This window comes from Candoia aspera, chromosome 2 (assembly GCF_035149785.1).
Source record: "Candoia aspera isolate rCanAsp1 chromosome 2, rCanAsp1.hap2, whole genome shotgun sequence".
NCBI classification, from domain to species: domain Eukaryota; kingdom Metazoa; phylum Chordata; class Lepidosauria; order Squamata; family Boidae; genus Candoia; species Candoia aspera.
This window is the reverse complement of record NC_086154.1, coordinates 65,460,162-65,488,051: the sequence shown is the minus strand read 5'-3', so window position 1 is coordinate 65,488,051 and position 27,890 is coordinate 65,460,162. Positions and strand designations below refer to the sequence as shown.

The 27,890-nt window shown below is 46.3% G+C and overlaps 2 protein-coding genes across 2 annotated transcripts in view; one reads left to right on the top strand and one right to left on the bottom strand.

Moving 5' to 3' along the window:
* Window positions 1-27,334, top strand: UNC5A (unc-5 netrin receptor A). Its single transcript, XM_063292870.1, has 15 exons — window positions 1-277; window positions 1,211-1,354; window positions 1,865-1,968; window positions 2,363-2,543; window positions 3,225-3,392; window positions 4,170-4,334; window positions 9,630-9,818; window positions 17,078-17,377; window positions 17,759-17,846; window positions 19,087-19,255; window positions 20,485-20,718; window positions 22,321-22,470; window positions 23,963-24,127; window positions 25,896-26,074; window positions 26,250-27,334. The coding sequence occupies exons 1-15, from the start codon at window positions 1-3 to the stop codon at window positions 26,413-26,415; spliced, it is 2,679 nt and encodes an 892-aa protein (XP_063148940.1). The 3' UTR covers window positions 26,416-27,334.
* The window catches only part of HK3 (hexokinase 3), a 42,282-nt gene continuing 41,612 nt past the window's right edge, over window positions 27,221-27,890 (bottom strand). Inside the window, exon 17 of the mRNA XM_063292869.1 lies at window positions 27,221-27,890. Coding sequence (XP_063148939.1) covers window positions 27,755-27,890 — 136 coding nt within the window. The 3' untranslated portion in view covers window positions 27,221-27,754.

Here is a 27,890-nt window from a genome sequence, read left to right as displayed (position 1 = left end):
ATGTCATTGCCACTACACCAGTTTCTAACCATCTTGTTTCTGTCACCCAACACAGATGCTCAGCAAAGTGCCACGGTGCCCATCCCTGTGCCTGGCTCTGGCTCTGACCTGCTCCCTCACTTCCTGCTAGAACCTGAAGATGTTTATATTGTCAAAAACAAACCTGTGACATTGGCATGCAAGGCCATGCCTGCCACCCAAATTTACTTCAAGTGCAATGGTGAATGGGTGCACCAAGGTGACCACATCATACAGCGCAGCAAGGATAAGAGCACTGGTGAGTGCTGAAAGGGCATCAGAGGGCAGTCTGTCTTTTTAGCTGAGAGACTGGCAGCCAGTTTCGTCCAAATGTCAAGTTAAAGATGGGAACTTCTTGTAATAAAGTGTATCTGCACTAGTGTATAGATTTATCTGAGGCCAGGTGACTGTAGTGCTGGAAGGAGCTGAATGCTGGACAGCGGTCATCCAACTACAATTCTCAGAGGAAGGCAAAGGGTATTAAAATCGGTTTAAGAGCTGAGAAAAGACCCAGAATGTCCTGGCACTCACAAATGATTCAGCATTCATTTCTGCATAGACAAGAGGACTGAAAACAGCATTCTCCAGGTCCAGATCTGTATAGAGTCTCTTTTTACCAGATACAAACCAGTTCTTTCCATGTATATTCTGATTCCCGTTCAGTCTCAGAGTATTATCCTAGCTTGAATCAGATCCAGATTAGCTATATTTTGGCAACATATAGAGAGATGAAAAAAACAATTTCCAAAATAATATGATTGTTACTTTCCAATTCTGCAGTTTTTATGACATTTTTGATCAAGGGCAAAATGAAGTGCCAAGGGCATTATTTCGAGGCCGAGAAAAAGCCATCTGAAGAAGCTGAATGGTGTGGTAGGGCCACAAAGTAAGATTGGCTTGTACAGATTTTGCATAATTTCTCTTGCCTTATTCTGTGATGGTTACCCTGTCATATAATTTGTCCTGCTTCTTCTAGTCACAGAGAAGGAAAAGGAGCTAGGTGGGACATAAACTCTGAGCTGAGTAACATAAGGGCTAGAAACCTGGCGGGTATCAGTATAGGTCAAATTTAGCAGCTTTCTGCACGTGTATTGTGCTCCCGCAGAGTTGTGATGTATCCCTAACCCTGCTTGAAGCCCCTTTACCATTTAAACTCTCTTCCTCATTTCTTTCCCGCTTGGTGTTTTGGCAGGCCTCCCCCTCATGGAGGTACGGATAGATATCTCAAGGCAGCAAGTGGAGAAGATCTTTGGCTTGGAAGAGTACTGGTGTCAGTGTGTTGCCTGGAGCTCCTCCGGCACCACCAAAAGCCAGAAGGCCTTTGTGCGCATTGCGTGTGAGTGATTTCCCTATCCTCAGCCTCATTTTTCCTGGGGCTTCCTACCCTTTTTAAAAATTATTTTTATTTTTTTTATTTTTATCCTGCTTTTATTATTTTTATAAATAACTTTATTTTTATAAATAACTCAAGGTGGCAAACATACCTATTACTCCTTCCTCCTCCTATTTTCCCCACAATAGCAACCCTGTGAGGTGAGTTGGGCTGAGAGAGAGTGACTGGCCCAAGGTCACCCAGCCGGCCTTCATGCCTAAGTTGGGACTGGAACTCACAGACTCCTGGTTTCTAGCCCAGCACCTTAACCACTAGACCAAACTTTTGCCAGTTGGCTCTTTGGCTCCAGTGAGGGATAGTCATGGCATGGGTTCTATATGTACACTGAGGATGACTGTGTAATAGTGGCCTTGGCAGGGAGCAGATGAATCTGTGCCACTAAAAGAGCAGCCTGGCATGATGGGGAGTCTTTACTATTGTCATTACACCACTCTGAGACTCTTTTCTTTCTAGACTTGAGGAAGAATTTTGAGCAGGAGCCAGTGGCCAAAGAAGTCTCAATTGAGCAGGGAATTGTGCTGCCTTGCCGCCCTCCAGAAGGGATTCCACCTGCTGAAGTGAGTACTGCACCTACATTCCTATTCTTGGGCAATCTGAGGAAATTATAGAAAGCCCAGTCAATACAATAAGTCCCAAGCAGCTGGATGGGGACCACCAGAGAGGATGCCATGTCCTTCATCTTGCCCTTGGCACCTGCAGCGCTTGCCAGCGATCTAGCCTGGGTGTATATCCTATTTGCATATTCCCTACCTACTGCTTGATAGATTGCAGCTTCTCTCTCTTTCTCTGTAGTGCTAATTAAACATTTCTAAACTTTCCTACATTGACTCTGTCTCTCCTTTGGTCAACGTTTGTAGATGTTTTCTCTTGGAACAAATTTCAGCCACCATATTTTAAGGCTTTTGATCCAAATCAAATCAGAACCATGTGCGGCTCTTGTGTCTTCTCAAGGTGGAGTGGCTGCGCAATGAAGAACTTGTGGACCCCACACTGGACCCCAATTACTACATTACCCTGGAACATAGCCTGGTGGTAAAACAGGCGCGTTTAGCTGACACAGGCAACTATACCTGCGTGGCCAAGAACATAGTGGCTCGCCGTCGCAGCTCACCTGCTGCTGTCACTGTCTATGGTAGGGCCTCTTCAGGGCATGGGGAGGGTGACCCTGAGAAAAAGGGGCACAGTATTGTTTTGTAACCCCTTCTGTGCATGAACCCCACCCTGCTCCAAGTTTGGTTCAGCTTGTAGATGAAGGGGGAAGATGGATTATAGTAGGGTAGGACACTTTAAGATGTTTTTTCTGTTGGTTGGGGCATTATGGTGCCCAAAATATTAAGACTTTTCCTCTCCTTGGGTTATGGTGTACCCAGTTGTTTTGGGGATGGGAAGAAGAGCTTTGGAAAGAAGGAATTCCACTGCAGATGAGGAACATAGATTGTACCTTCCCAGGCAAGGAGAAGGAAGGCTGAATTGTAAATATGAGGAAGGAGCAAGTTATGCTCTTGCAAAATACAACAGAGGAAAGCAACATGACCCTTCCCCGTTCCTCTAAGTGTTTGCCCCTCCACTTGTGACGCCTCCTTGCATATCCCCATGTTTTCTTGTGTATTCTCCCCAAACTGTTCATACACGCAAATACACCAAGGAAGCCTGAATTCTGGAGCCAGCAGTTTTGTCCCCAATGAAAAGGCTTGGCTACTCCTCTAGGCCTGAAAAGCACTCTGCTCCCCATGGGGGTGGCAGCTCACTCTCCCCACCAGCTCTCCCAGGGCAGTCTTTGCAAGCTCTAGCTGATGCTGTCCCTTCCCCTCAGTGAATGGAGGCTGGTCGACGTGGACGGACTGGTCAGCCTGCAGCACCAGCTGTGGACGGGGCTGGCAGAAGCGGAGCCGGAGCTGCACCAACCCAACGCCACTCAACGGGGGGGCCTTCTGTGAGGGCCAGAATGTGCAGAAAAGTTCTTGCGCCACCCTGTGCCCAGGTACTGCCCCTGCCACACCATGGGCCTGCTCCCATGGTTCAGTTTGCGGTGCTCCTTGCGCTCCAAGCACTTGGCCCAAGCTCCTGCCCAGAACAGTGGAGAAGTGCTTAAGAAGCCAACTTGGGTGAAGCCTATCGTCATTTGAGCTGAGCCACGCACTTTTGCTAATCTTCCTCACTCACAATCGTAGATTTCTTCTCTGTTTTACCACCATCCTCTGGTGGGGGGCCCTCCCTGCTCACACAGTTCTGCCTATGCTGTGGTACTATGGCCATACATTCTCTCTCCCTTTGCCCTGTTTCAAAGCCCAGCTGATTTGATTGTGAATCTGGAATGATGCTGAGTGTGCCTGAGATTGGTTTTCCTGTGCCTTCAACTCTTTGAAGCAACAGCTCAAGAGCCTCGCCTTGCTTTCCCTTCCCTCCCATTTGCTCTGCCTGTCTCCTCCAACCCATCCATGTGTCTGTGTTTGTCCTCTCCCATCTCTTAGCCCTCGTCTTCCTGAGGCATGTCACAAATACGAGAAGAAATCTTTTTTTCCCTAGTAGGGTAGCTTCGGTGGCTGCCACAAGATATACAAACCCAGCCCCATCTCTGCTGAGGAGACATAGCGCAAGAGCATCCTCGTGAATTATGGGATTGTTAAAGGACATCTGCTGGGGTGTGGTGGGGTAGGGTGGAGCAAGGGGAAGACCTGGAGTTTATTGGGAGGATAAGATAATTGTTGAGCTAGATTTTGGTTAGTAAGTATTTATACTGCTTCCTTCTGTCTGGCAGTACCTGGTGGTTGGTCAGCCTGGAGCTTGTGGTCAGTATGTGGTGCCGACTGCACACATTGGCGCAGCCGTGAATGCTCTGATCCACTGCCCCGTAATGATGGGGATGAGTGCCAGGGGCCTGAACTGGAGACCCGCAACTGCACCAGTGAACTGTGTACACATGGTAAGTTCCTGCCTCTTTCTTTGTCTTTGGGAAAGACAAGACTGCTGTCATGGAGATGTAAGGGGTGTGATATCGGTGGTGAGCTGGGTGGCAATTTGCATATTGCCAGGAAAGAGAAGTGCACCATCAGAAAAGGGACCTAGGACTACATAACACTTGCATATGCTAATTTATATGTATGGTTACATATTTAGTAATTATTACAATTTAAATACATAAAATGCGGCTTGTCATACTTGGGAAGACTGTGATCAGAATATCTGTATGCCAGCTATCCAAATGCTTATTACTAATGGGGGATTAATAGATCATCTAATTGTTGATGGGAAGCTTCAAGGCCCCAGTTTCCTCTTCTTTAAAAACAGGCAGCACAGAATCTCTGCTAGAAAACTCTTCACAGCCGAACTAGTGGATGCCTTCAAACAGAACGTTGCCCTCTTGGATAGAGGCGGGGGGTGTTCTGAATTTTGAAAAATACCTTCAGGATGCACTAGGGTGATTGGGCCTCCCCCTGAGGTTGTTCTGAGTGGCTGGACACTCTCAACTGATTGAGATATCAGGGCAGCCAAGCCTGTCACTTCTAGTCCGCCTACCCATTCATGCAGGAACACGCAGCCCATGGCCTAGTGCAGATAGATTCCCTACTGCCTAGTTTAGCATGACCTTGTGGCCATGGGCAATAAAGTAAGAACCCACTGTAATACTGGCAGCCCCTGCCATTCCAGCACATCTCCCTAGAGACATCTCTCTCCTCATCCCTAAGAGGATGATGCCTCCCCAAAGATGAGCTCCTTACCTGAGGCCTGGTGTGTCAACCTGGTGAACAGCCTGTTGGACTGCAGGAGGGGGAACTCCATGCAGGCATGAGGGAGTGGAAGAGTGAGTGACAGGCCCCATCCTGGCTCATTAACTAACCAGCTTGCTAGGTCTCCTAGGGCTTTTCTCTTCCTTTTATATCAAATTAACATTTTCACAGTTGAAGTGAAAGCAGTGTTCATCTTCCCTCCTGGGGCGGCTCATACTGAATGTTTGACCTAGCTGGTGGTAGGGGTGGGGTGGGATTTAGAAGGACAGCAGGGCAAAAATCTAAATCACATAAAATACATACGCATGCTTGCCCTTCTTCCCTTCCTCTCCTTCCTTCCTTGAAAACCTCCCTGCTCATAAGTTGCTTCTTAAACTACAGTAGACTGATATTTACAGGTCTGCTTGCTTTTGTAACACAGACATGTTGCTTTTTCTCATACAATATGTCTGCCTGCTCACCACTCCCAAATAGCCCCTATTTTCTAGTCTTTTAGTTGTGCACCTCTCTGTGGATGACTTAAATAAAGGACAATCTGCACTCACATTCTCTTGTATAGTTAACATTTTGATTCATCTTTATGGCACAAATAAGAGGGTGCATGGGGAAGGGCAAGGAGCAAATAATCCACTCTCCCAAATAAAGACTGACTGCTTTTACTCAGAAATTATAAGGTGGAAGTGGAAGTGGTCTCTCTAACCCCAATGTCACTTGTCCTATTCTTAACGGTACTCTCTGCTGTGATGCCTGCTATATGGAATGATCTCCTGCTTGAGATATACAGTATGGCGTGTTTCCACCAACAACTGAAGATAATTGGTTTGCCTGGATGATTTTTGATCATCAGTATGGCCAACTACACTTGGTGATTTCAAGTAATGGTATTTTAAGCATCTTAATTATTAACATTTTGGCCAGTCAGGCAGGGAGGGCATGTTGCAGGTCCTGCCTACGAAAGAATGTTGATTGGCAGGTCCCAGAAAGAGAGCCTTCTCTGCCGTTGCCTCCGCCCTGGAACACTCTTCCCCAGAGGTGAGGCGGGCCCCCACTTTCCCGGCCTTCCGGAAAGGGGTGAAGACCTGGACTTGGGGCCGGCTCTCTTGCCATCTCTAGCCAACCCTGGGGGTGGCTAGAGCCCTGAAGGCGCTCCCTGGAAATTCAATTAAGAACTTCTTACCACCTACCTCTTGGAATAAATTATTCATTTAAGAAGATTGTTTTTATTGTATTGTTTTATTGTATTTTAACTAATATTTTATTCTAAATGCAATACATACATACATACATACATACATGGCAGACTCAGTTGCATTTTGCTGGCAACCTGGGATTATGTGGTTCTGTGACATGGTCATGGTAGGAGCTGGAAGGACTGGAGATTTTCCTGGAGGTACAGACCATCTTAGTGTGTGGTCCTGGAGGTGTATGATGGGTGAAGAGTGTTGTGATGAGAGTTGCCAGGGTTACTGTTACAGGAGAAGGAAGACTGACAACTTGCTGCTCATTTGCACTTCCAGTCTGTGGCCTATCTGGGCCCCAGGGATAGGATTGTTGGTTGAGCTTGGCTTGATGGTAAATACCAGGTCTATCTGCAATAAGACCTTGTTCATCGACCATTTGGTGGATGAGCAGACAGACCTGGCTCAGTGAAGAGGGAATGACTGACCCCTCAGAGATAAACTTTCTCAGCTTTTGGTGCACCGGCAGCCTGGATTCCAAGACCAGGGCTGCTCTTTGAAGACCCCTTGCTTGTGACCAAGGATTCTGCTCTTGAGGTGGCCAGGTGTGAATATTTGTATGTTAAGTGGGGCAAATGGACAAGCCAGGGATCTTGCTCATGTACAGATCACTCTGCTGTCTGACAGAATCCCTGCCCAAGTTGCTCAACCTGCTCTTGGGACTGGTGTTGGAGTCTCCCTGCCTGTTAGGTGATTTTAACCTCCAGACCCTTGGATCTGGGTCAGGTATGGCTTAGATGCTCATGGAGACCCTGAGCTTGTCCAATGAAATCTCAAGCCTGACATGTATAAGCAGCCAGGTGCTGAATCTTGCTTTTGCCTTGAAGCCTTTGTGTAGTGATCTGAATATGGAGGGCATCTCTCTGGGCCTTTTGACATCACTCTCATCTAGGACCTTGTTGGGTGAATGGATTGATTGCCTCAAGGTGTCTTAGATCTGGATTATTTCCAGCCATGGGGGTTTTCCCTGCGACCTTGCAGGCAGTTCCATTGAGTTTGCAATTAGCCACTGGAAACAGGAGGAAACCTAGGCACTTGATGTGATTGCTTCTAAGTGGGCTCTCTCTGTTTGCTGATCCTGGATAACAGGGAGCTCTGGGAGAAGAAGTGGTAGAAGCACACATGGAGCACCAGTGGAGGAAGAAGAGAAGTGATTTTTACTGAGCTCAGGTACAAGCTAAAGTTAGAGCCCTACTGTGGCAAGACGAGAGGTGAATTGTCACAATTTCTCCTGCCTTATTTCATTGATGGGCTGTTGATCAATGGCTTCATTTAGGGTGAACAACCCCTTCTGGGAGGGTGTGGCACTGCCCACTGTGATCAGTTTACATCACAGCGCTTTTCCAATAAAGTCATTCAGATTTGCTGAAGTCTAGACTTTTCATGGTCAGAACCTGATGGACTGATTGGGACAATATCTTACCATATTTAATTGGGACTCTGATGACTTTAGCTTATCTATGGGCCCCTGTGGGGGTATGGGAGAGCATGTCCTGTTGGCTCCAAAATGTTGTCAGTGCTTCCCTTTGAGTGGGGGTGATGCCAGCAGACCTGAGAGAGGCTGTGGTGTGCTTAAGAGGCCTTAATAGGTCCTCCCTAGATCCAGCTATACTTGACAACTATCTTCCTGTTTCTAACTTTGGTGTATAGGAACAGAGCACTTTAGAGGAAGTGGGTTATCTGCATCCTTTTCAGTCAGGTTTGAAGTCTGGGCATGGGATGGAGATGGCATTAGTTGCTCTTGTGGATGATCTTGTAATGGGCTGTGAGAATAACTCTGAGAAACAGGAGGAAGAGCCGCAGCCTAGACAACAGGCTAGGACCCTAATCTGGGTCCAAAGGAGGGATGGGAATGGAAAAACATCTCCAAAGGGACCCTCTCTAGTTCGCTGGAAAGTAAGGGCAGGGAAGGAGGGAAGTGTTTTCAGACTTGCAAGATTCTGTTACTGTAACCTTACAATAAAGGTAATATTAGTACTCATGGTTTTGGTTTCCTGTCTAGACTACCTTAAAGGGCTGACAGATCTTTATCAGGACCTAGATGGAGGTTGTGCATCCCTCCTAGTCCCGTTGGACCTTTCAGCAACCCACTATACTATTGATGATGGTATCCTCTTGGACTAGTTATGGAGGCTGGTAGAAGGCATTGGCTTATAGTGGTTCTGCTTCTTCCTTAACATGTAATCTGTTTCTATGAGAATAAGAACCTGCGTATACATTATTTTAATAAACATCACAAAACCTTTTCAGCAGGAGCAGTTTGGGGAGAGCAGGGAAGCAGGAGCCTTCCCTGCTTCACATCCTAATCCAGCATTCTGTTTGAGAGAGAGACAGATTCCTGGCTAATATTGGTTACTACTATAAAGCAGCCACTAGTGCCCTTCAGATGTGCTAGGTTTCCCTATCAATATCCCCCAAAACAAGGTAAGTTTGAAGTGCAGCACATCTGAAAAGAATCATGTTGGAGAAGGCTATACAATTAAATGGGGTTGTGTGCTAAGTATGTTGATAATACATTTCTTAGGGGAATGTCCCCCTCCCCCTCTTGTGTTGATAGCATTGTTGTAGTAGCTATTATGAAAGCTGACCGTTACAAATGTTCCTAAAATGTACTGCTTGTTTTGCAGCTTCCATCTGAATTTATTTATTTATTAATCAATCAATCAATCAATCAATCAATCAATCATATTTCTTTACCGCCCATCTTGTATGCAACAACTCTGGGTGGTTTACAAACAATAAAAGATTAAAACTTGAAAATATCGTTGAGACAGTAAAATATAAATATAAATACATATAAATATAATTCTCTAAGAGCCATTCAGCCTTGCTGAAAAATTTGTCCTCTCCTTCTAAGTTGATAACTGAAATGAAGCTGCTGGAGGAATTCCTAGAGGAATTCCTCTTGTTTTTTTACCCTTTTCTCTCCAAAATGCTTTCTGTATGAGAGCAGACCTACAGATGCAAGGGAGGTGGTCAGCCAAGGAATTTCATCTGAAAAATAGAGTACAGGCACAGAACCCTTGTTGGGCCACATGTGATAAGCCCAACGAGAAGCAGTGCACTCCAAACCAATCCGGATCTCTTCTGTACAAATTCCATTCCCTCGCAGACCCGTAGATAACAGATCTGGCACTTTATGTCAATGAGTCTTAGGTTCCTTCTTCTGGAGCAAATAGTGTTACTTCCTACTGCATAATAGAGCAAGGCATTAGATTGAATGCGCACCCTTCCCTCTCTCCTCCTGTCTAGGTACTGGTGGCTCTGAGGATGTGGCTCTGTATGTCGGCTTGATTGCTGTGGCCGTCTGCTTGGTATTGCTGCTTCTAGTGGTAACCCTTGTCTACTGCCGCAAGAAGGAAGGGTTGGATTCAGATGTGGCTGACTCTTCTATTCTCACTGCTGGCTTCCAGCCAGTCGGCATCAAGCCCACCAAGGCAGGTGAGCATCGCTCCAGTTTTGGGGTATTCTGTAGGTCTTATATGGTGGGTACTAATCCTTTGGGGCTCAGGACACCTGGCTGTGGGAAACTCTCCACTTGGGCAAGCATTTTGGAACCATGTTCATCTTTTGTGAAGTTGCCAGGTTTCATTATAGAGGTGGCTTTTCTTTCTTTCACCTTTCTGTAGGCGTAAGAAAGGATGTAACAACAATGCCTTTAAATCTGCTGGAAAGTTTTAAACTTTTATTATATCAGGTAGATAAGGAGCATAAGCAATCGACACATGCAGGATGAGGAAACTGCTTTGGGTCTGAGATGTAATTTGTAGGAGGTGGAGGACTTATGGTCTACAGAGGAACTTTGTCCATCTGACCTTTCTCTTCATCATACCTATAGCAATTAAATTTGAAAAAAGTATCAGTGAAAAGCTTTACTTAAGTTAAACTTCAGCATGATGAGTTGCCTCCCACAAAACTCATGTGTATTCTATTGCAGTAAATTAAAACAAAAGCTAAGCCCAAAACAGCATGGTTTGGGGAGTTTCAAGGCTCGGATGCAAGCTTTGAAGCTCTTTCATGATGCAGCTAGGCTTTAATAGAATCCAGACTGCATTGCTAACATTGTATGTGTGAGAGAGAGAGAAGAAAAGAAAGAGAGAGAGAGAGAGAGAGATGCATAATGAGTTTGATTTGGCTACCCATTTTAGCTTTGACACACTAGCTTTTTGCATCTGCTTCTTGCATGCCTCCACACACAATCTGGATGGGAATATGGCTTTCTGGTGAAAAAAAGAGTCTCACTTTTATTTATTTTCTATCCTGCCTTTATTATTTGTTTTAATAAATAACTCAAGGTGGCGAACATACCAAATACTCCTTCCTCCTCCTCTTTTCCCCACAACAACAACCCTGTGAGGTAAGTTGGGCTGAGAGAGAGTGACTGGCCCAAGGTCACCCAGCCGGCTTTCATGCCTAAGGCAGGACTAGAACTCTCAGTCTCCTGGTTCTAGCCCGTTGGCTTAACCACCAGGCTAAACTGGCTCTCTTTTGTTCTGGTCTTGAATGTCTGTTACCATAATTCCTGCAACCTGGAAGCCAGAGCGGCCAAAGGAGATACACCACCAAGACTTCAGAAGTCGGCATGTCAGGAGCCTTTATCATAGATGGGGTAGCCATGCCCTGCCTGTGGTCCTCCAAGGTCTGAGACGTAGCTTTTGCACGTGCCATTATCTTGCTGCCCTGTTCCATTTGTCTGCCCCCTCCTGACTTACTATAGTTTCTGGATTTTGCTGTTTTCCTGAAAATTCCTATTTTTGCAAGACCCAGCAGCTACATTTTTGAATGTGAATGTGAGCAGTATTTCCCAACCTGGACACCCTCTTTATGTGTGGATTTCAATTCCCAGAATTTCCCCAGCCAACATGGCCTTTCCTGAGAGTTCTGGAAGTCGCAAGTCTGCACGTGTGAAAGTTGCCAAGGTGGGAAAACACTGAATAGTGTCCCTTGATGGTCTCTGGCCCTTGCAGGAACAAGCCCTTTCAGAAATTCAGTGGTGGTAGCTGTAGCAGAAGTGAGTCAGGTGGGAGCAGCCATGTGGGGATCGGGTTGGAGGGGAATTTCAGTTTGTCCTTTCAAATAATCTCAATATACTATAGCTGAGATCACTAAGGGAGGGAAAGGCTTTCTGTGAGTGTGTATATTCATTGATATGTGTGCATATATTAATATTTGTGTGCTTGCATGTAGTTGTATAAGTGTGCATAATTGGGTTCACATGCAGCCTATGGACCATGACCCAGAACATCAGGCACCCTTGGGGTCAAAAAGGTTGCCCACTTGGTTTTTAAGTGGTAGAATATTGTTGAGCTTCTCACCTTACCTGAATTGGGAGTGGTCATAATTTGGGAAGGCTCTAGCATATTTATTCCATTTCCCAAAATTGACATGGAAACTCCTTACAAATGTTACCAGTAAATCAATAGAAAATCTTCCTTCAGGAGACTGAAAACACGGGACACTGGAAGTTTTCTTGCAATAGCTCATTTAAGCAAAGCCTCTCTGTCAAAAGTTGCATAAGAAAACTAAGCCCTGAGACCCTGTAACCCTGCACCCTGAGCCTCACAAAACCTGTTACTAAGCCCTGAGACTCTGTAGCCCTGAGCCCTGACTCTGAGCCCTAAGAGACTCACAAAACCTATTACAAATATAATCAGACATTTAAATGACAGAGATTCTCTTCTCACTGGCCAAATAAGATAATTAAACTTTAACTTTGCTAAAGATGTTAAATCAGAGGGTGGAAATAGCCAGTTGTATGTTCTGAGGGAACCTGCTAAAATAACCAAGAATAATTTATTTTAGCTGCAGACAATGTAAAATCCAAGTGGAGATGTAACACAATCACTAAAAGGTGCTGTGGTGCCAGCCATCCCCAGGTGGAGCTATCTCTCTCCCGCTCCCAAGCAAGGCGGCAGAACCAGGTCTTCAGTTTCTTCCGGAAGTCCGAGAGCAAGGAAACCCGTCTCAACTCCAGGGGCAGGATGTTCCAAAGGGTGGGCACCACTGCAGAGAAGGCTCGCCTCCTGGACCCCGCTAGATGAAATTCCTTTACTGATGGGGTCCGTAGCATGCCCTCCCTGCCTGACGGGGTGGGACGGGTCGATGTTATGGAGACAAGACGGTCCCTCAGGTACCCTGGTCTCATGCCATGTAGGGCTTTAAAGGTGATAACCAACACCTTGAATTGGACCCAGAAGCAAACTGGTACACAATGCAGCTTGCGTAACAGTGGTGTCACATGGGCTGATTTTGCAGCCCTGATAACTGTCCACACAGCCGCATTCTGGACCAGCTGAAGCTTCCGAATGTTTTTCAAGGGTAGCCCCATGTAGAACACATTGCAGTAGTCTATATGGGAGATGACAAGGGCATGAGTGACTGTTCGGAGGGCATCTCGGTCCAGGAATGGGCGTAGCTGACACACCACCCTGGAGATGTGGAAAGGCCCTCCTGGCCGTGACTGCCACCTGCTCTTCGAGCAGGAGTCGCGAGTCCAGGAGGACCCCCAGGTTCCACACTGGCTCCGAATGGGGAAGTGCCACCCCATCCAGAACCAAAGAAGACAACTTCCTGGAACCTGAGGGGCCATCAATCCACAGCCACTCTGTCTTACCAGGGTTCAGTTGAAGCCTGTTGTTCCCCATCCAGGCCCCCACAGCCCCCAGGCACCTGGAAAGGGTGGAAACCACATCACTTACTTCACCCGGGATGGAGATATATAACTGGGTATCATTGGCATATTGATGATACCTCATCCCATGGTGACGGATGATCTCACCCAGCGGTTTCATGTAGATGTTAAATAGGAGAGGAGAGAGTACCGAACCCTGCGGCACCCCACAATGGAGGGGTCAAGGGCCGGATCTCTTCTCTCCTATCACCACTGATTGGGAACGGCCCTGGAGGAAGGAGGTGAACCAGCGCAAAACTACACCCCCAACCCCCTGAGCCGCCCCAAAAGGATACCATGGTCGATGGTATTGAAAGCCGCTGAGAGGTCCAAGAGAGCCAGGATGGATGCACTCCCTCCATCCCGCTCCCGCCAGAGATCATCCATAAGTGTGACCAATGCGGTCTCCGTCCCATATCCTGGCCTGAAACCTGACCGAAAGGGGTCCAGATAATCCGTTTCCTCCAGAATTCTCTGGAGCTGCAACGCAACCACTTTCTCAACCACCTTTCCCAAGAAGGGAAGGTGGGAGACAGGGCGAAAATTGCCCAGTATAGTAGGGTCCAAGGATGGCTTCTTGAGGAGGGGGTATACCAGTGCCTCCTTAAAGGCAGTCAGAAATACCCCCTCCCTCAAGGATGCATTAACCATCACCTGGACCCAACCACAAGTCACTTCCCGGGCTAATTGTATCAGCCAGGAAGGGCATGGGTCAAGCTGACATGTGGTTGCATTCACAGTCCAGAGAATCCTGTCCACTTCCTCAGGCCCAACAGGATCAAACCATTCCCAGATAACAGGGTAAGTACATTCTCCTGGCATCTCTCCAGACTCCGCTTCACGCTTAGAGTCCAACTTAGAATGGATCTGAGCGATTTTATCCTGCAGATCCTGTGAAAACTCTTCCAAACGGCCCTGTAGGTGGGTCCCTGGATCTACCTGACCCAGAGGAGATCGAGCGATCTTGAACAGGGCCATCGGACAGCATTCTGCGGATGCAATAAGAGCAGAGAAATACTCAAGTTTTGCCGCTCTTACCGCCACAAGGTAGGCCTTAATAGCGGCTCTAGCTTGTGTTCAGTCAGATTCAGTCTTCGTCTTCTTCCAGCGATGCTCCAGACATCTCTTAACCCTCTTCAAAACCCTCAACTCCTCCGTAAACCACGGGGAGTGATGGGTCGAACGAGGCAAGAGAGGTCACACTGGCGCGATCCTGTCCAAGGCCCCAGCCGCGGCCCTATTCCAGGCCGTGGCTAGGATCTCCGCTGGACCGTGCAGCCGGCCCTCGGGAATAACCCCCAGCTCCCTCTGAAACCCTACTGGGTCCATCAGTCGCCGGGGGCGGACCAACTGAATATGTCCAGCCTCCCTGCGGAGCGGGGTGGCACAATAGAATCTCAGGATCACCAGGGCGTGGTCTGACCATGACAATGGGGACAGATCTAACTCTCCCCTCAGATCACATTGCCACTGCTCCGACAAGAAAACGAAGTCCAGGGTGTGACCACTGTCTCGAGTCGGGTCCCGAATAATCTGGGACAGGCCCATAGCTGCCATGATAGCCATGAACTCCTGGGCTGTCTCCGAGGCACGTCCCAGGGACAGCAGATTGAAGTCCCCCAGAACCATAAGCCTGGGGAACTCCACTGCCAACCCTGAGACAGCCTCCAGCAGCTTGGGCAGGGAGGCTGCTACGCAGCAGGGAGGCTGGTACAGCAGCAACACCCCCAACTGTTCTCGGGATCCCAGCTTGAGAAACGGTCTCACAACCGGCCACTTGCAGAGCAGGGCCCCTGAAGGCCACTAAAGATTCTCTGATGACAACTGCCACCCCTCCTCCCCTGAGCTGGTGTCTCGGCTAGTGCCACACTTGAAACCCGGCCGGGCACATCTCAGAGAGGGCTACTCCCCCTTCCGAGCCCAGCCAGGTCTCGGTGATACACGCCAGGTCTGCCCCCTCCTCTGTGATTAAATCATATACGAGGGGGGCCTTGTTGTTCACTGACCTGGCGTTAAGGAGCAGCAGCAGAAGACCAGGGCTTGCAAGGATCTGCTGTCCAGGGCCTGAGTATGACCACAGAGGGCCGGAACACGCCACCGGTAATAAACACCGGGGGCATCTTCCCCAAAGATGGCCTGCCCTCCAGGTCCCATCATAACGTCCCCAGCCCGTCACCACCTCAATAGAATAGCCGGCCCCACAGCCCCCAGAGTTTCCTAGTCCGGTAGCCTCCACTCCTGGACCTCCGGAACTCCTGGGCTTAACCAGGGGTCCCTTTTCCCACATATCCATCTTCTCCCACACCATCCACCTTAGGCAGTGGCAAGCACCCCCAGCGCACCAGCTTCTGCTCTCGGCCCTGTTGGGTCACCACTGCCATCCACACCCTTACAGTGCCCCACCTCAACCTCTCTCACTAGTAGAGGTGGGACAGACCAGCCACTCCTAACCACCCCTGACTCTCACTCAGGGGCAGGTAGACTTCCACACCAGAGCCAATCCTAACCTCTTCCTGAGCCTCTCACCCACGGGAGGAGTGGCACACTCACACTCACACCAAGGGACCCCAGCCCTCTGCCGCCTAATATAATGGGAATGGCCAATCTCCCTTTCCCTTCCCCCCTGCAGAATCCCCTAAGATCTTAAAGGCCAGGGGATTTTCTCCCAGAGCCACTTCACCCCCCAATTCTTCCCACTTCCCCCACAAGTCCATCGCCCCAACAGGTTTCAGTCTATTACAAGGGCTGCCGTCGCTGGGTGCCGTCCAGCCCATCTAGAGATATCTAGGGGCCACCGGGGGAGCACAGGGGGCTATCGGGATTCACCAGGGTCCTCCAGGGTTCACAGGAGGTCTACTTGAGCCCACCCAGGTATATACGTTAACTGTGTTCTTAAACTAAAAATAAAGAATGAACCTTGCCTCTTTAATGTGAAGGTGCCTGAACTTGAAATAATTTTTTAAATAAATCATGATCTCCCAGGAAACTCCTAGTGACCTCTTGCAGAACCCGAGGGTTCCACAGAACCCTGGTTGAGAAACCCTGCTCTAAGGTTTTAACTAAAGAGGGCGGTGCACAAAGCTACAGGAACGTTCTTCTAGTTGCTCACCACCCAAAACACATGCCATGCATTACTCCAGTCTTTCAGAACAAGTTTAGGAAAGCAGATTTTCCATTAAATAAGAAACATTAACTTCTGGAGGAAAGTAGTTGCAGAAAGACTCTTCTGGTATATCTCAGTTACGCTGATTAGTCAAATACTCCTCTCTTTCTCTCTATGAGTGGCAGATTAAACCATAGGGAGACCATCAAATAAATATAACCAAATGTTCCAGTATTTGCTAGATGGGTGACACTACTTTGCTCTTGAGATTTCAAAGTGTCCTCTATAGCAAAATGCCGCACATCCACCATGACAAATTTTTCATGATTTGTCATGATGGGTGACATTCACACATACACAGTCTAGTTGTAGGTCAAGGAAGTATCCCTTTATTACTCCATCATCCCTTATTGTGACTCACGAAACATTCTTCTTTATATCCTGATAAGTGACAAGATGTTAAAATGACACGTGTATTCTGTTGATCTACATTTGGACTGCACAGATGGTTTCTGTAAGCTCTATTAACCCAAAACTCTGAGTCTAAAAAAGGAGATTACATTGCATCTTTAAAAAGCTGTCTTTGGGAAATAAAATGCATAACCTTATTAATGCAGAAAATGATGGTCTGAACAGAGATCTTTGTTTCTCGGGTCATTGCAACAGTCTGTTACCCCTGCTGGTTAACGTATTTTATGCAATACTGTCTGATGAGATAATGTTTTGTGATTAGGCTGCTACATACCTGAGGTGACTCAAAATATCTGCATTTGCATCTATAAAGTAATCTAGTTCTCTGCAGTATTAAGAATGAGCTAACTTTTCCATTCTGCCAGGAAAGAATTTTTTTTATATTTTGAAATAAGATGTGTGTCTTTACCACCCCAGTTGATCTGATTATCATGTTCATTTCTTCCTCTCACACAGATAATTCCCACCTATTGACAATCCAGCCTGATCTTAGCACCACTACCATGACCTACCAAGGCTCACTGTGTCCACGCCAGGACGGGCCTGGCAAGTTCCAGATTGGCAATGGGCACCTGCTTAGCCCCCTGGGCAGTGGGCGCCATACACTTCACCACAGCTCTCCTAGTGCTGATCCTGTAGACTTTGTCTCACGATTCTCTACCCAGAGTTTCTTCCGCTCCTTGCCCAGGGGTGCCGCCAACATGGCATATGGAACATTCAACTTTCTGGGTGGACGTCTAATGATACCCAACACAGGTGAGGTTGACAAGTAGGGAAAATACAGGGCTGGAGATTTGGAGGGTGGCTGCAGTGGAGCAACAATGCTCTCTGATGCTCTTAGTTCCCTTCTGGATCATTGCTCAAGCACATGCATCCAAAGAAAAAAGCTTTTCTTTCTAGGCTGGATTGCTACATGGGAAAATAAATAATTCCATAGATAAACACAACACAACAAGATACCCTATTTCCCTCTGGGATTTCTTTTAAGGAGCCCATTTCCTCTTTCCTGCCTCTTGCAGCTAAGCAGCCTCTGACCAAAACTCATTCTTCAGTCATCAGCTTGCCTGTGAAATTGGAAGGCAGCTTGCCTGCAAGCAGTGGGTTGTGCCCTTGAGCCATCTTGTCTCTGTCTTTTAGGTGTCAGCTTGCTTATCCCACCTGATGCCATCCCACGGGGGAAAATCTATGAAATCTACCTGACACTGCACAAGCAAGAGGATGTGAGGTATATATTCCATTCCCTGAATTCTGTTGGTTGTCCCTGGGACACTAATTTATCTATACTTACCTGTAATTTATCATGCCCACAATGTGCCCTATCCTCTGTTTTCTGAAAGTTCACTGGGAATCTTACAGGCATCTGCACTTTCTGTCCTCTGATTTGAAACAAGGTACAGACCCCTGTGGGATTCAGAGGAAGTGTGTGCGTATCTGTGTTCCAATTGATAGATGCCATGGTTTTGCTAGTCTGCACTCCTGCAGATGGGTATGCCAGGATTTCTCTCTGCTGATGAAATGGGTACCACTGAATAAAGATAAGATAACATTGACTCCTGTAACTGTAGTCTCAACCTTTGATATTTTTGGTGTTCTCAAGCCTACCTTGGTCTGGCCTGAAATAAAAAGTGATGTAAAATAAACAGTAAATTTACTTATGAGTTCATAGGGACAAAGACAATCTTGAAGATAGGGCATGAAAATAGTTTACATTGAAAGGAATGAAAACATTTCCCACATCATGCTCATAGGGGAAGATAATATGATGAAGATGATATCACCTTTATTAGGGCCACTTCTAGGGGTATTTGTGTTGTAGGGTCCACGTAATACTCTAAAAATACTCTATCTTTGTTTCTTTTCTTTAATGTTTGTCTCCTGGCTCCATGCAACTCACTCTTCCTTGTACCTCATTGCTCAGGGCTGTGGCAACAACAAGCATAGAAAGCCCGCTTCCATCCTAGCATGTTAACTTCCCAGAATCCCCTTGGTGCTGTCTAAGGGCAGAATGAACTTAACTACTTATCATGTCTAGATCCTTTTTTCTTCCCAGTTTCTGCTGGAAGAAAGATGCTGATTGTGCCATTTGTTGCTGTATTGTCAGAACTCTTCTGGAGTTTCTACCTGGCAGAAATTCCCCAGTGATAATCCCTTGCCATAATTGGGACATTTCTGCTGTTGCCAGGATTCTTGTATTAATATTGATCTTTGATGCACTTCTTGATAACTCCTACTATCTTAAGACCAAAGAATCATTCCTGGGTGTATTATTGTCATAATACTTGCTGATATTAACCACATTCTATTTCTTCATGTTGGATGTCCCCTCAAACTAATGGGCATGCAGATTCTGTTTCTACTGGGATTATGCTCGAGAGGAAGTAGCTGACGTCACTCATTGGGCCATGGAGGTTGGGGAGTTCTTAAGCCCCTTCTCTGTATTACTGATGCTTCTCTCTCTTGCCAAGGCTTCCGCTGGCAGGCTGCCAGACTTTACTGAGCCCCATTGTTAGTTGTGGCCCTCCGGGGGTGCTGCTCACCAGACCTGTTATCCTAGCCATAGATCACTGTGTGGAGCCAAACCCTGAGACCTGGAATCTGCGCCTCAAGAAGCAGTCCTGTGAGGGGACGTGGGAGGTGAGGCCTACCTGGAGTACATGCTGAGCAACTCATGGGTTGTTGCAACACTGGGCCTGTTTTATGCATAACAAACCAAATGTCATGCCAGATATACCGCATTCAGCAACCTATAAAATATGTTAAAATCAAGTAGTCTTCCTGTTTTGTTTTGCTTTGTTTTGTTTTGTTTTGTTTTGTTTTGTTTTGCAAAATGTGAATGGTTTCTACTTAGTTCCCAGCAACTTGGGACCTAAGATCATCTAACAGGCAGGTCCAAGGGCCCCCTTCGTCTGGAAAGCAGCTACAACAGTGAGGACCTTCTTGATAATGGCCGCTCAGAATTCTCCCTGGAAAAGCTGCTCAGTGCCTATATTAATATATGTTCACAGCACGTGAAGTCCCTTTTTTATTCTTCTAGGTTTCTTAATTTAATGTCAAAATATCTTCAAATGGATATTAATTATTTGATCATTGCTTTTATCTAATTGGCCTGTTTTGCCACACGAGGGTTTTCTAAGCTCTCTGTATTTTGGTTTTAGTGGATTTGTCTTCAGTGCTATGCTATTATTTATGCATTGATTTCTTGTTTTGCATTGTATATATGATTGTTCTTCTCCCAGATAACACCAGTGATGAGACAGTCAGAACTAATCCAAATAAATTAAGTAAACAACCAAGTATGGCACTGAGCCCCCTGCCCATACCATGAATCAGTCATTTCTCTGGTTTCCTTGGATATCATTTTAAGCCTATTTTCACTTTCCCAAAGCTAGGGTTTGTCTTTTTTTAAAAATGAAACCTAAATGCTGTTTCCACTAAATGCTTTTTTGCAGAGCATACACAGCCCTGTTACACCATTAATTGAATCTGATGGGTTGCGTGTCCCCCAAGAGAGATACTCATAGGCTTCTGAGAGAGGCAGTTCTGGTCTGTGCCCTACAGTGGGAGCTTGGATGCAGCCTGGGCCCTTAGAGCGGCTGAAATGCAATGCAAACAGTGTGGATGCTGCTCAGGCTCAGTGCTGCAGCCCTTACTAGATATACCAGCGAAGCACTGTCCTGACACCACCCATGCAAGCTGATGTGCCAACTTGCCATTCTTTGTCACATACTTATCAGCCATCCTCTTCTCCCATCTCTGGGTTTACCCGAATCTCTCTCTCTCTCTCGTATCAATGTGCGTGTTCTGCTCTATTACCGTTTCTCTTTTTCTGATGCAGCGATTGTCTTCCTTTTTCACTTTTTTAGGACGTACTGCAATTGGGTGAGCCAGGACCTTCTGAACTGTACCATTGCCAGTTGGAACCCCAAGCTTGCTACATCTTCACGGAGCAACTGGGCCGCTTTGCACTGGTGGGGGAATCACTCAGCATGGCTGCTTCAAAGCGCCTGAAACTGGTTCTCTTTGCACCCACAACTTGTACTGGGCTGGAATATGATGTCCGTGTGTATTGCCTCAGTGACACCCGCGATGCACTGAAGGTATTCCCCCAGGAAACGCTTCCATATGCAGCCCCTCTAAGCCCACTTCCATAAATCTCACATATGCTGGAGTACCATGTTTTTTACTAGTTTCAAAAACTCATTATTTGTTCATTTGTACTTGAGTTATTTCAGTGCTTTTGACCATGTAGCCAGAGCACAACTTTAATAGAACAATCCTAGCCTAATTGCAGGATTAGGGTTCTGCAGATCTTCAGTGAGGTACTTCACTTCATCAGACAATGGAGCAAAGTGCCCCTTTGAAACAATGCAGCAAAGCATAATGGTGCCTCCTTTTTAAGTAGTGGAATGACTGTGCCTTTTGCTTCCCTTAATAGCAGTTATTTCTGTGCACATGGACCCAGCAGCACATGCACAGAACATGCAGCCCATGCACAGCACACGCACAGAAGCTTCTTTTAGTGAGATCAGCCAACCAAGGCAACTGGCTGACCTTGATGGTTGAGGCAGAGCAACATGTGGTGAAGCCTTCTACAAAGGGACATTGCTCATGATCCACACATTCCTACACAAGAAGCCTAATCTCTCCTTATGCAAGTCTTCAGTCTTTCCCATAATGACCTAGTATCTTCCGGTATGCTAATATTTTTCATCCAGGAATTTTGTTTCCACAATACAGAGCCGTCTCCAGTATCCCCATAGTTTAGACTCAAGCTACCCAACTCCACAACATAACAGAGCTGAAAGTGTCCATCTAACCCATCCAGTCCAACCCCATCGTCAGTGTAGGAATCCAGACTAAAGCATCCCAGATAGATGTCTGGCTAGCCTCAGCTTTAACACATCCAATGAAGAGGAGTGCACCATCACTTGGGCGATTGGTTCCACTGGTGAACTTCTGTTAGGAATCCTCTATTTCAACCCAGAGGTTGACCCAGCAGTAATATGCTGGCGACCAGACTCCAGAAAGGAGGCAGGTGTAGGAAAACATGTAATTTGTTTTAAATTCATGTTTGATGAAAGTTGATTCTATTAATAAAGTTACACCCCATGTTTAATAATTTCCACTTGCTGTCCCATTAAAATTGCCTTTTTAAAAATTCTAGATGAAATTGCAAAAACAACTTGGCCATTCTCCCAGGCTCTAGGGCAGAACAAAGGTTAAGCCCAAGCTGGATGGGTTTTCTTTGGTTATATGGTTTCTCTGGGACAGATTGTGTTTCTTTTTGTATTTTATGTTTATTTTTATTGTAAGCCACCCTGAGTCATTGGGAATCAGGCAGCCTATAAATTATATGTGTAAATAAACAAACTCCAAAATGCAAAGATTCCAGGGCCATGATAGAGCTTTGAGGCCTCAGGTTTAGCACCTCTGGCCTATTCAGTCAGAGAGGAAAACCTTTCAGCCTTGAGGGCCACACAGAATATCTACAACTGGTCAAATTCCTCTGCATTTAGAGATGCATGGACTGCCTGATACACACACCTATATGCACGTACACTTTTTTCACCACCACCATCACTACCTCCATAAATATTGTATCTCTTGAGACCTGAACTGTAGCTCAGTAACCACAGGACAGTCTTTGCTTCCTTAATTCCCCTCAATTAAGAATATCCCCTGTGTTCATACCATTACAGGAAGTGGTACAAATAGAGAAGCAAATGGGTGGACAGCTGATTGGTGCACCACGAATCTTGCATTTCAAGGACAGTTATCACAATCTGCGTCTCTCCATCCATGATGTGCCCAGCTCACTGTGGAAGAGCAAGCTCCTTGTCAGCTACCAGGCAAGTGTTTCTACTAATCCTGGGGATATTTTTGTCCAGGGCAAGACAATACTCTTCACCTGAAATTGCTAGAGCTACTGTTACCCTTCTATATCTATATCTATATATCTATCTATCTATCTACCTATCATTATATTTTTATCACTGCCCATCTCCCTCACATGGGGACCCTGAGTGGTTCACAATAAAAACAATTTAAAATTCAATAAAATCATAAATGATACCAATAATCAATAAATGTAAAATGCAATGAAATCCAAGTAACAGAGGATCTAATTCAACCCGTTAGGGTTAGGGAACCAACCAACCCCAAGAATGGCTCTTCCTCTCCCCACTCCAGGCAAGGTGGCAAAACCAGGTCTTCAGCTGTTTTCTGAAGTCCAGGAGGGAGGGGGCTAACTTCACTTCTGGGGGAAGGATGTTCCAAAGGGCAGGAGCTGCTGCAGAGAAGGCCCGCCTCCTGGACCGCGCCAGATGGAATTCTCTTACGGACAGGGTCCGTAGCATGCCCTCTCTGCATGATCGGGTGGGATGGGTTGATGTAACGGGGTGAGACGGTCCCTTAGGTAACCTGGCCCCATGCCATGTAGGGCTTTAAAGGTGATAACCAACACCTTGAATTGGACCCAGAAGCAAACTGGCACTCAACGCAGCTTGTGGAGCAGAGGAGTTATATGTGCTGATCTTGAAGCACCTAAAATCACCTGCGTGGCTGCATTTTGGACCAGCTGTAGCTTCCACGGGAAGCCCCATGTAGAGCGCATTACCATAGTCTATATGGGAGATGACCAGGGCGTGAGTGACCGTTCTAAGGGCCTCTCGCTCCAGGAAGGGGCGTAACTAGCACACAACACGAAGTTGCGCAAAGGCCCTTCTGGCCACGACTGCCACCTGCTCTTTGAGCAGGAGTTGTGAGTCCAAGAGGACCCCCAAGTTATGCACCGGGTCTGTCTGGGGCAGTGCAACCCTATCCAGAACAAAAGATATAAAGATATTCTTTGCAAAACTTGAACAGAGTTGTAATCACCATCTGCATCAACCTGTCTTCGGCCCAGGAATACCACCTTCTCAAGCCAAGAAAATCTGACTGTTCTGGTTATACAGTGGTTTGGAATCAGAAGGGTGAAAAGTGATTTGGAGTGTATGGGCAGCACACATCACACTCGTTATTGCCTCCTTAAATCAACCATGTTGGTTCCTGGAGTAGACACAGCTTCTTCAAGGTATTGTTGAGAAATGTAACTTGAGTGCATACATATGTTCCAAATCACCTTTTCCCCTTTAATCTGCATTGCTGAACAGCCCTGTTATTAGGCAATTCCTTCTTTGGGAACAGATAGCAGTTATGCATATGCTGCTTGGTACCAACCTGTACTTGGTTTTGCCTGAAGCTGTTGGCACTTACTTGTAACTTCAGCCAAGAAGTCTTCTTTTTCACAGTCCTTTAGAAAAGCATCATCTTGCAATTTGTGTCTGGCTTTTCCTCTTATAGGAGATTCCCTTCTACCATCTTTGGAGTGGGCTGCAGCCCTACCTACACTGTACCTTCACACTGGAGCGACTCAGCACCAACACCTGCCAACTGGCGTGCAAAATTTGGATCTGGCAGGTGGAGGGCGATGGGCAAAGCTTCAATATTGACTTCAACATTGCCAAGGTAAGGGCAAGAATACAGTGAAGGGAGACTGTGACAACTTCTGTTAGCTTCTTGGCTGGGTCTCCTATCCTGGCAGAGGGAAGGATTAGACAGGATGGGCCCTGTTAAGCATACACTGGAGTTCAGCAGGTATTTGGCTGAGTGGATACCTATTATTTTTCTTTTGAATAGCTTTCAAGTTTCTTATGTGGATTTGTAGCTAGGGTATTGGGTATGATCTCATAGAGTCCCTACTGAACATACTTGAGAGTAGACCACAGGGCAGATTTGTGTCACAGGAGTTTGTCTTGTATAAAATCCTTCCACCTGCTATTTTTCCATTCTAAAAGCCAATCCCATGGCTGTATGTTGGCTGTAGCCATCTGTGTGCTCAGAAAAGAACAAAGTTCAGACCTGTTCTGGCAAAATGTTCCTGACTTCCTAAGCTGCAGTTCATGAACCAGGATGACTGTTAAGCCTGCATTCTCACCCATATCCTATCCATTTCTCCTCATGTGCCAGCTGCAGTAGATGTCCTGAACTTTTTAAATTGGCGTTTGATTAATTAGTTTACAGGATTTATATGGCCTCCCAGCTCTGGGCAGTGTACAGCAATAAAAACAAAATATAATAAACTTCATGAAAACAACCCCAGTCATAACAAAACACACAATTAGGGTGCATAGATTACAGTGTTTCAGGGAAAGGACATGGAGCATGCCCATCTTGTTGGAGCGTAGCAGGTGGAAAGAAAGAACCAGAAAAAGACTGTCCTGCACCATATAGGGCTTTGTAGATAACTAGCACCTTGAATTGCACCTAGAAGCTTCCTGGGAGCTAATGCAGCTCACAAAGCAGCAGTGTTGCATGAGGGTACCAAGATGCACTTGTAGCCAGCACTGCTGCATTCCGGACTACCTACAGTTTCCAGATGGTCTTCAAGGGCAGCCCCATGTAGAGGACATTAGTCCAGCCAAGAGGTGACTAAAGCATGAGTGACCACAAGCACTACCTCCTGGTCCAGGAACAGGTGCAATTAACACATTAGATGGAGTTGTGCAAAGGACCTGACCATGGCTGCCACTTGCTCTTTGAGCAGGAGCTATGAGTCCAAGAGGACCGCTAAATTGCACACTGGGTCTGAGTGGGAAAGTGCTATTCCCATCCAAAACCAAAGATGGAAAATTTCCAGTTCCTGGATAAGCCCCAAACCCATACCCACTGTTATATTCTGTCAGAAATAGAGAACATCAATTTAATGTTGATTTATAATACAGAATTTTAGTCATACTCTGATCTTTTCTTAATAGCCAATATAATAAATTAATTTTAAATCAGTCCCATGCCAGATACAATAATGAACTTGGTTCGGTCAAATCAGATCTCTGCATCAAAGCCAGCAAACAAGTAGAAATGCAAGGAAGGGCCATATGGCTCCAGTACTCCTTCCTAGCTTCATAAATTCTGGCCTACAAAACTTGGGACCTTATATCTTTCATATAAAGAGTTTTCTAATAACGTAGAGTTATATGGAGAAATGCTTGAAAGTATGTAGCCAATGCTTGCTGAAATTTCGAAGGCTAGAGGAGTGGTTGAATAGTTAGGCTCCATTTTTTGGAGCAAACTGAGAAACCAAATTATAGTAAGGGGCCTTCATTCTCTTAAAACCTACATCTGACCAAATAGAATCAACAGCCTTGTTATATGCTTTTAGCTCTTTCTCTCGGCCCAGAATCCTTACCACAGAGATTTTATTTGTAGCACCTAGTAATTGTTATCTTCTTCTCAGGATGCACGGTTCTCGGACTGGCTACCCCCAGACAATGAGGCTGGCTCCCCTGCCCTGGTGGGCCCCAGTGCCTTCAAGATTCCTTTTCTTATCCGCCAGAAGATCATAAGTAGTCTGGATGCCCCAGGGGCCCGTGGGGCTGACTGGAGAGCATTAGCCCAGAAGCTGCACCTTGACAGGTATAAGGATTCTTTGTATAAAAGTGCACTAGCATAGAAGGTGGAACTAGCTGGTACAGAAATATGTGATTTGGGTGGTAATGTGGGCTGTGCAGTTCTGATACAGAGTAGAGGAGGTTTGCAGAGGTACTGGCAATTTTTATTTGTATTATGATTACTTTCCCTCTTTCCACAGCCATCTCAGCTTCTTTGCTTCAAAACCAAGCCCAACAGCCATGATTTTGAACTTATGGGAGGCACGTCACTTCCCCAATGGAAACCTCAACCAGCTGGCTGCCGCTGTGGCCGAAGTGGGCAAGCAGGACAGCTCCCTTTTCATGGTTTCAGAAGCTGAGTGCTAAGGCACTAGGCAGGGACAAAGCAGGCCTCAGTTTGGAGATGATGAGGGGCACCTCCATTTGAAGGGTCACAGCATCTGTACCTGTCCTGCTTTGAATATGCTCGTGTGCCCTATCTGTGGCATACTGGCCTCGTACCTTCTAATCCTTGTGCCAAATTCAGCCAAAAGGCAAACACATTGGGCTTGGTCTCCAGAAGCCATGGAAAAGGCTACCAAATCCCTATTCTGCTGCTACCAAGGCAGCTCTGGAACTGGTTGGGGTAGGTCTGTTTTTCTATCAAGTAGGCTGGCAAGCAAGTCTGATATGCTGGCATCTGGCTTGGATAATTATTCTAGAGCTTGTACTCTAGCATGGGAAGCAAAAGGAAAGGAAATGGTTAGCACAGAATTCATTGAGAGTGACCAGGATGAACAGATAAGCTTTACTTTGAAGCTGAGTCATCTGTGTCCTGCCCACTGCATCCCCCAGGAAGCCCCTTGCCATATTAAAGTAAAAAAGGGGGTAGCTCAGGATAGTTCCAGAGCCATCTCTGTAAATGTTTGCTCCAGCCTGAGAGGTATCTGACATTCAATCAGACCGGGCAGTCCAAGAGTTGGTGGCTTGCAGATACCTGGAGACCCGTGGGACAAGGAAGAAACAGAAGGTCAGCCAAAGGATGAGGGCCTTGCTGTCCTGGTGACTGTATCTGTGCCTCCTTAGTCCTTGCCCAGTGTATATGCAAGGGATTTGTGCGTGTGCGTGGCAGTCTGATCTGTGCAGTGAACGTGTGCTGGACCAGGCAGGTCTATGCCGTATTGTGTAAAGATCGTTTTTTATTCTGTATTCAAGTGCATTCAAGTATTTACACTTGGCCTTATGTACATATCTGCGTCTCGCACAGGGTTTTAGCGGGCATGAATGTAAATAAATTATATATATATATTGCTACATGAGGCTTCTTGTATCTGTGCTCATATTACAGTGATAGACGCATGAGTTCTAAAACAGCCAGCCAGGGTTCGTAGCTTGAAGTATTCAGCTGCTCTCATAAGCACCTAAAGGATGTGGAAATGATGAGGTTATGAAATTACTTTCATATTAGCCTCCTCAACCACAGCTAACTGGATTAAGCTCTTTGGAAGAATGATAGCTTGAGAATCCAAGAGGCAGTGGAGTTTGGTTTATTTCTCTCCCTGCTTTGAACATGAATCAAAGATGTTAAAATTGCAAAGATGGAATATCACAGCTATCCAAATTTGGCTTTCCAGCCATTTTGTCACAGCTGCCTGAAAGAAGAATGAAAGTCCATACTGCAGATCAAGGTCTGCATCTGGTGGAAAACGATCCAGTCTCCCGCTTATTAAGAGATCTTTGTACGGCAGGCCACAGCAGCAATCAGTGCAGCTCCTTTTCCTGAGCCATCATCTGACAATAAGAATTTGACATTGCAGTTTGGAGCCAGCAGAGCTACAGTATCCTGAAGTTTTTTTGCAAAG

Coding starts and splice junctions, on each gene's coding strand:
- UNC5A (XM_063292870.1), top strand. CDS start 1: ATGTCATTGCCACTACACCAGTTTCTAACCATCTTGTTTCTGTCACCC. Junction 278..1,210: donor CAGCAAGGATAAGAGCACTG/GTGAGTGCTGAA, acceptor GTGTTTTGGCAG/GCCTCCCCCTCATGGAGGTA. Junction 26,075..26,249: donor CAGAAGCTGCACCTTGACAG/GTATAAGGATTC, acceptor CTCTTTCCACAG/CCATCTCAGCTTCTTTGCTT.